Below are 8,930 nucleotides of genomic sequence, written 5' to 3' on the forward strand. Positions count from 1 at the left end.
ATGGAAAAAATCCTGAAAACAGAATTGAAAACTTCCGTTCTGAAGGCGTTTGGAAGCTCAGGAGGAGGATACATTAGCCAAAGCCAAGGTTATGAAACAGACAGTGGACGAGTATTTGTTAAAATCAACCACAAACCTCAGGTCAATGCTAGCAGATATTTAACTAATATTATTGCATGTAGAGAGCTTTTTATTTTAAAAGTATCTGATTGTTAATAATTTAGAGTTCTGCATTTTCAGGCTGACTTAATTATTCCAGTTTGCCTTTCAGTTTTCTTTTAAGAGCTGTAGTCTATTTTATATCAAGTACTAATGCAGCAGGTTTGGTTAATGCAAAATGAGGTGTAATGCAATGTGATAACCCTCAACAAGAGGAACTGGCATTGCAATATGTAAAAAGGAGGGTAAGTACAGAGCTGTTATTGTAGTACTTAGAGTTTGGAAAAGCCTAAAGCTGAATTTGCATTCACTGCATTCCTTTTCATGTTTCAGTTGGGAGAATAGTGGGAGGGAGGAAACGGTGCCAGGGCTAAAACTCATGTATTATTTTTAAAGCTACAGAGGTTTCAAACTTCTCCATTGCTTTTTGTATTTCTAGCAGTAAGATTCTTGCAATTTTTCAGGCCAAGCTCTTGACTTTTCTATAACTAAATGAATACTCAATTGCTTTTTGTAACACCACACTGCATCAGAAATTTGCTTTATCAATATCAAAAACATCCTAAAACTGCTGTGAAGAACAGCATCTTTACTTCAAAAATGCAGAGTACAGGCTTAATATTTGTACTGTCATCTCCATCTGGTGGCCATTGACCTGCATGGAAAGGAGAACCAGTTTAAGATTCGATCTTTTACTTCATTTAGTAGTGGTCATCTGTGGTTTTGAAGGAGGACGTCTTGGGTATTATCCTCAGAGATACCGTTACGTATGAGTAGTTTGGTATCTCCATAAGCAGCTGGAAATCATGGTGAAATGTGAAGTATCCTACTACCCTGGAAGGAATTTGGGAAAAAAAAGAAGTTAGAATTAAGGTACTCAGGTCTCCCCGTGTGGACTGAAACCTTGCTGTAGCTACATTCTTTTATCAAGATGAATTAACTCCTTGTAACTTTGTAAACAAGGCTACTTTTTCCAAAGTACTTGTTGCAGATATCCATAGTTCAGCCCAAGGATATTCTTATTCCTTGACAGGCTAGAAAAATGTTTGAAGGGGAAATGGCAAGTTTGGAAGCTATTCAGAAAACCAATATTGTGAGAGTGCCTCAGCCTATTAAAGTCATTGACCTGCCTGGAGGAGGAGCAATGTTTGTCATGGAGTACCTAAAGATGAAGCACCTCAACAAGTATGTCTGTACATCTGTTTTTCTTTTTACTATGTTTTGGGGCATATTTTCTTATATCTTACAGTCAGTCAGAAAACTTCATGAGAAGAACCTTTCTATTCTCTCAGAGATAGAGCTTATATCTGTCAAGATCCGTGTTTGTGTGTGTGTATGTGTACGTATTAAAAAAATATATACACGTATCTATATATGTGTGTGTGTATACACTCCTTCCCCATATTTTGCTCTTCCCTGACCCTCTACCTGCAATAGAAATGGCATGCTATCACTAACATAGAGCTTTGAATGCTGGTCCACATGTGCTGAGATGCTAATAAAATGAATGTGATAATGGCTGGGTTTAGCCCATCTTTCCCTCATGAGATTTTTCATTTGAGATTCTTTTCCCAGCTTCTCAGTTTTCTTTAAACTTACAGGCTTCTTATGTCTTCGAAACCTCTGCTTCTCTAAGTATAATCTTCAAGTATGATTGAAGTCAGTCAACAAGGTCAAAGGCACTAGGGTGAGGAAGAACTAAATGGATAGATAACGTGAAGTTCCATTTTGTCCGTCAACCAACCTGAATATGGAATTCAGGAGTCATAGGCTTCTGATCATAGGCTTTTAGGAGTTAACTGCTTCGTTCCGGGCCTCTATGGGAACATAGTAATGCTCTTCTCGCAGTTGTTTGTCCAACCTATCTATTTTTATTGGGAGAATAATGGGAATTCCACAGCCTTCCCAAACAGCCCGTTCCAATCCATCCCATTGTTCCTAGGAAAGATTTTCTCACGTCTAACCTTGGTCCTTCTGGTTGCAATTTTAAACCCACTATTTTCTACCCGTTCTGGGCATGGAGAAGAAATTAGTTTCTGTCCTTGCAGCTCCTGTTCAGACATCTGTGCAATATTTTAACTGTTTTTCAGTTGTCTGTCTTCTGCATTAAGCAACCTCAACTCAGTCCTTGCCTATGGCTTCTTTTTAGACTTACCATTCTTATTGCGGTTCAGCTGATCTCAAAGTATGAGGCCCAAAAGTAGATACCATGTTCTATTATCTGGTTATTAATGTGGAGCTGATAAGGAGGATTACTTGATCCTCCTGTACTCTGTGCTCCTGTTTATACAACCTTGTGTTCTGTTTACCTTTCTTGCAAGAGCATTGACTTATGTTCATTTTATTATCTGTTACAAGCTGTTTCTTCAGCGTTGTCGTCTAGTCATTTGCTCCCTGTTACGTACTTGTGAAGTTGATTAAGGTTCTATATTTGCCAAAAATATACTTGCTCATATTTAATTGAGATTTTTTTTCCCCTGTAATATTTCATTCACTTGTCTTGGTTTGGTTTCGTTTTGTTTTTTGATCCTACAGATATTCTTCAAAGCTTGGAGAGCAGATAGCAGATCTTCATCTTTATAACCAGAAACTTGGAGAGAAATTGAGAAAGGAGGGAAACACAATTGGTAGAGTATTGACATCATGTACTAAACCAAAAATGAAATAGTTCATTTGGCTGTGGTACAGTATTGCATTATAATTATAATGATAATTAAAGTCAATACTGGGACAACGTTTCATGAGAGATGTCCTTCCTGTCCCTATGCCACACTTCTCAAATGTACATTATATACACAGGAGCAATAATTACTATTGTAATTTTTAAACATATCATTTTAACCTTGAGAAAATGAAATTAATTTATTTCTGATTCGTCATTTTGTATATACTTTGTTGTATAAAATTATGTGGATACTGAAATTTAGTAAGAAATAGTGCTAATATCTGATAGTTAGAGCTTCAACATTTCGTAAGTCAAACTGAAAATATGGACTAGTTGTCTTTTTCAGTGTCAGTTAAACCTTTCAGCCTCATGTACCATCAAGCTCTAAAATGTTCTTCACCTTACAGACATCCTCTTTTTTTGTTTAGTTTTGTTGGTTTAGACAATTAACTTATTACAGTATATGGTCCTAGTTAGTAAACACATAATTAAGTTCCCCTTTAAAGATGTTGGAGATTACATTTTTTAACTCAAATATGTAGCAAAATACACACCAATTGCTGCTCCTTGAAGATAACTGTAATTCAGCAGTGTAAGGTCATGATCCAGTTTCTGTTGACTTCAATGAAAACACCTTCCATCATTCTTTGGAAAGTGGATTAAGGCATAAATGAAAAAAAAAAAAAAGGAAACTATACAAAGAATTATTCTTTTAGAGTTGTTAGTATTAAAATGTGAACCACCAGTCTGTACCTGTGTCTTTCCCATGACTTCAGGGATGGACCGGGTTCAACTCTTAGTGGTGGACATATTATAATCCATTACTTTTGAGTGAAAGCCAAATTACTGGCAGTTCACAAATAATCTATGAATCAAAAATAAGCCATGTTTAATGACAACACGTTCAAGTGTCAGAACAGTAGATTGCAAATCTGGTATCTGGACTCGGTTCCTGAATGTCTAACTCATTTATCCAAAGAAAAGTCACTAATTGTGACTAATTGTACCTCTATTTCCATTCAGTATCTTCAAGTTTAAGAGAGTTCTTTCCATCTTTAGAGAGGGTTGTGACCATGAAATAAGTGTAACTTATTGCTTAAAATTATTTTGTATGCCTATTCTCTGAAATTCAGTTCTGTGTTTGCAAACTTTACCATGTAAGGACCTCAAAACTCCCAATATTTATTTTGTTTCTCAGGTAAAGGAGCAGGTCACTCTGAGTCTCAGTATGTGGATAAGTTTGGATTCCATACAGCCACTTGCTGTGGTTATATACCACAGGTATGTTCCATGCCTGTGAAAGCTAACATGTACTCGTATAGTTCTATAAACTCCTTACACAAAAGCTTGTTTCATTGGCCTTCAGCTTCATGATCACAGTTCTGCTTTCACTGTTTCATTCTGACCTGACAGTGAAGGGAATACGATGGCTATTCAATGTGTGTGGCTTGCTACAATGCATGTAGCAAGCAGACACAGTGGATCGAATAAGAATTTGAAATTATGTGGTGGTTCTTTAGCTTGCTGATGCTTAATAAAATAAGTATCCCTTCACATACCATGCCTTGGGTTTGTTTTTTCTAAACCCCTACTATATGGATCTCAAATGGCAAAATCCACTGCTTTTAGAGAGCCTCATCATGTAACACATCACATAAGACACTGGAAAGAGCTCTCAGAGATAAATCAGTCATTTGCTGGCTCTGCACATGGTAGAATTTCATTCTACTACTTAACTGAATGAACTTTCAATATCTCAAACTCTTTGCTAAGTACAACTTCTCACCAAATTAGAAATGCATTACCCAATAAAAATGAACAAATACTTTTGCGTTTCCAGAAAGATTTTGGAATATAATATGGAACAACTAAAATGATGTCACCAGAAACTCTCCCTCTAAAATACATTAAGAAAATCTGAATGAATGAAAATAGCCAGAACCTCAACTTATACCTCATATTAAAAACAGCCCCACCTAAGCATGGAAGAGAGCATCACTCCCAAAAGAACACTCAATGAAATGTCTAATAACATTGTGCGTAGGTCATACTAACATTGTCTAGGCCACTGTGTCAGCATCGAGCATTTTAACTTGATACCCATGTATTATTAATACTGACTATGTACATGTTAAAATTGTTTATTACAAACCTCTGTATCGTATTTTCTAGGTGAATGAATGGCAGAGTGATTGGCCTTCCTTCTTTATTCGTCACCGACTCCAAGCTCAATTGGATTTGATTGAAAAAGATTATGGAGACAGAGAGGCCAGAGAACTTTGGTCACAGCTAAAAGTATGAACCATGTCTTAAATCTGGCTTTTAGAATGTTAGAAAATATGTATCAGTGGAATTTTAATGGTGTTTTATAAGAGATTTACATAGCTTTTAATGAACAGCAGTAACTGGACTAGCTTCGCAGCTGGTCCAACAACATTGTCAGCTGAAAAGAATTCATGTTGCTCTTTCAGTTTTTTAATAGATAGTGAAAATAAACCTTTAATTCAGCACTGACATTTATTTCTTAGAATACAGCTAATAATAGTAAGATGATAAATCCTATCTAAGAATTTGGTGTTACAAAGTAGGTAAGATTCTGCTGCCCAGGCAGATTTTTTTTTTTTTTTTTAATTGGTCCAGGCTCACAGCTGAGACTGTGGTTCACGTCACACTCCATGCAGCACTTAGGAAACAGCCAGGAATGTATTCTTCTGCAAGCTCTACATCACAAATTTGTTCCTTAATTCTGGTTAATTGGTGCAGATGTTTACTGCTGCCCTTTTTGCCACTCAAACCTTTTAATTTAAATGAAATTTATTTTATATTTCTTGTGACAGCCACTACTATCCATGTCTAGAAACAATACATTAATACTAGATGTTGATACTAGACTGTGAATTAAATGATTTGCTAAGCTCTGTCAAGAACAATCAAGAACATTTATTACTGGCTTACAGTTTAGGTTTATGCTTGTAGCCATCAACTTCAAAACCACTCCATGAGGACTGAAAACAGGCAGTATTTGACCAGCTTGGTCTCTTATATACTACAGTACTTTATTTAATATTTTCTTCAAAACTCTTTAATTGTTGCGTGTTTGTTCATGCTTTTTCAGCTAAAGATTCCTGAAATGTTCTGTGACGTAGAAATTGTTCCCGCTCTCCTGCATGGGGACCTGTGGGCCGGAAATGTGGCTGAGGACGACTCTGGGCCAATTATCTTTGACCCTGCTTCCTTCTATGGCCATTCAGAATTTGAACTGGCCATTGCTGGAATGTTTGGTGGGTTTAGCAGCTGTTTTTTCTCTGCCTATCACAGTAAAATACCCAAAGCTCCAGGATTTGAGAAACGAAACAAATTGTATCAGCTCTTTAATTACATAAACCACTGGAACCATTTTGGGACGGGGTACAGGGGATCTACCCTAAATGTAATGAGAAAACTTCTAAAGTAACCAGATAGGTTTGAGAAATTCTGACATAGTCCCTTAGTAATGAACAGCCCTTGCTTATCAGAAGTAACACAAACTAGGAATTAATGTTGATGGTAAAACACCTGACAAGTAAAAGGCTTAGTACACTTTTGAGCCTCACTAAATGTTAAGAGTGATTGTGTAATTTTTAACTTATACACTAGTCTACTAGCACAGATTCATACCCTGCTGAAGGAAAAGACTGCATTGTTTGTGAAGACTCCACTAGGTTGGAGAAGTAGCATGACAGTCAGCCTAACCTTACTCTCCATAGAGTGTCTCACTTCATACGTGCTGCGTTTCCACAGTTGTTTGCATCTTGCCACTTCTGCTGCTGCTCTATCAGCAGTTCATTATTGAGAGCTACTGTTGTGGGACTGTGGTGCTGGAAGTAATAACTAGTTCCTTATGTCTCCCCTTTTTTTTCTGTTTTAGTTTTCTGTCTCTGTTTCCATCCCTTTTCCCATTTATATTTCTGTCGTCTTTCCTTTCCCATGTTAAATGTCCTAATCCAAAATTTAAATCAGATTCTATGAATCTGAAAATTAAAACATTCTCTTTTTGATTTAAAGAGTAGACAAGGCCCTTTGGACTGCACTTGGCAAGCATATATAATTAATAACATTTCTAATATTTATTTTAATTTAATGTAATTTACTTACACGCTTTTGTTTTTCTCTTGCTATGAGAAATTAAATTACAGTGGTATTTTGTAAAAAGGATGTCTCTGTAGTTCCTTGGCAGTTAACTGTATGGTCAGAAAGTGGGTTGTTCCACACAAGTTTGATAATAACATATCATAGTTTCAGTATGATATTTTAGTGTGTTATACTATGATAGTAACATATTTAAATAACTTTGTAAAAAGATAGCAAAAAGTGGGAGGGAGGCCTAGTGTTTTGATGACAAGAAAGCATCTGTTGCTGCTGTGTTGGCTGGTGCTTGATGTATTTTCAATTTTAGAAAATAATGTACAGTAGGCAAAGCTAGTCTGTTCTGCCACTGCTGGATTATTGAAGGAACAGTGTCAAATGAGATGGCTTTATAATGTTTTTTAATATTCCAAACTGCTTTATTTTTACAGAAAACATAGGCAATGAGAATTTGGGGAGAAAGCTGTGCAACAAAGGTATTGGCATACAATGTGAGCTAGAGTACATTAGCAAATCTGTGGTTTTTTTAATGGAAGAAAGTGGTAAAGAAAGGAAATGTAAGTGCAGTCCAACAAATGCTTATGTGAATCAGAAGATTTGAATAAGAATGACTGAACTTATGTACTTAGCTTCAGACAGTTGTCATGACTAATAAAATACTATATTCAGAAATGCTCAAATATGTTTAGACTTTTATTCAACTTCAGATGGCTGTGCTATAAAGATTTCATAAAGTTTAAAGTTAATGTTGTAATTGATATGCTTTTAAAAATGCATTTCATTCTCTGTAAATATGACACAAATAGTTAAAATCTTTTACTTCCTTTGAATTTGGGCTACAATTAGGGGAAGTTGTCACGGTGTGGTTATAACACTCAATACAATTATAACAGTGGAAAAGTGAAATAATAGAGTTAGAATACAGTTGAAATCACAGCTGACAGCTAGAAGGTCCAGGTCTGAGAAAACAGCAAAGTGCATGTGTACTAGTATTTATTAACGTTAACAAAAATACACGTGTTACATTGGAAAGTACATGTGAACTTCAGCTCCTTCTCAAATAAAATACTTGTCTTGCAGAAACTAGGTGTTTGCTGTACCTGCATTTTGTGATTGTGGTTTGCTTTAACGAATTTGAGCCTGAAGATAAGATATTTGGATGTGGATGGAGTTGCTGGATACTGGGAAAGAGAAGTTACCTCTCCTAACGTCCTGACCAGACTTAAGTGTCTCCCTGAATTTCCTTTATAATCAATGGAGTGAAACGAGCACCTCTGAAGGTGACTCATCTCACCCTGAGCACCCATTTTAGTTTGTCAGCTGGTCTGATCCTTCAGTTTGTTTTCTATGAAGTAAAAAGATAACCTGAGCTGACTTAGTCAATGTCTACTTTAGACCTTGACTTTCGTTTTCTAGTGTTGGCAATGTGTCAAGAGAGAAGTGGAAAAGTAGTGCTGTTATCTGGTAAAATATTCAGTAGCTGGGGAGAAAGTGTGTGGGAAAAGAAGAGTGGATGGAGATGTGCTATGTCTTTGGGCTGAAATATGACAAAATATCTTCCTGAGAAAACTAACGGGAAAGAATCTGGCATGAGAGATAGTAACTGCTGTGAGGGGGCAGCCGTTTGTTTGAGTCTGCCCACTTGCTTCCCTTCCCTTTTTTTCTGTAGCTGTAGCTTTCAGCATTCAAACTTTGCTTCCAGAATTTCATGAGATTTAGATCATGAGTTGTTATATTAACCATATAATTCAATGTTTTGGCGTGGATAGGGTAAGAAATGGAGGTGGTCATGGATAACGGCGTAATCTAGTTGCTTTCCACACACCTTTTGCAATCTATGCAAAATGACTTGAGAGGCAAATTCAGGACAGCTCTTCCCGGCATGAGAGATTCTCTGCTCGGCGGCCTAGCAGAGACACGGCCAGAGCAGGGCAGAGCCTGCGCCGCGGCCGAGATGAAGAGGGGCGTTTCCCAGCTCACC

General features: G+C 36.8%; 1 protein-coding gene across 1 annotated transcript; it reads left to right on the plus strand.

Moving 5' to 3' along the window:
• Nucleotides 1-6,487, plus strand: FN3K (fructosamine 3 kinase). The gene is made up of 6 exons (XM_050908451.1): nucleotides 1-141; nucleotides 1,193-1,344; nucleotides 2,695-2,786; nucleotides 4,023-4,105; nucleotides 4,997-5,119; nucleotides 5,940-6,487. Exons 1-6 carry the CDS (start codon nucleotides 1-3, stop codon nucleotides 6,276-6,278), a joined length of 930 nt encoding a protein of 309 aa, XP_050764408.1. The 3' UTR covers nucleotides 6,279-6,487.
• Nucleotides 6,488-8,930: the final 2,443 nt, after the last annotated feature.

The sequence above is a fragment of the Gymnogyps californianus genome, chromosome 19 (genome assembly GCF_018139145.2).
Source record: "Gymnogyps californianus isolate 813 chromosome 19, ASM1813914v2, whole genome shotgun sequence".
Classification (NCBI taxonomy): Eukaryota; Metazoa; Chordata; class Aves; order Accipitriformes; family Cathartidae; genus Gymnogyps; species Gymnogyps californianus.

Coding starts and splice junctions, on each gene's coding strand:
- FN3K (XM_050908451.1), top strand. CDS start 1: ATGGAAAAAATCCTGAAAACAGAATTGAAAACTTCCGTTCTGAAGGCG. Junction 1,345..2,694: donor AAGATGAAGCACCTCAACAA/GTATGTCTGTAC, acceptor TTGATCCTACAG/ATATTCTTCAAAGCTTGGAG. Junction 4,106..4,996: donor GCTGTGGTTATATACCACAG/GTATGTTCCATG, acceptor CGTATTTTCTAG/GTGAATGAATGGCAGAGTGA.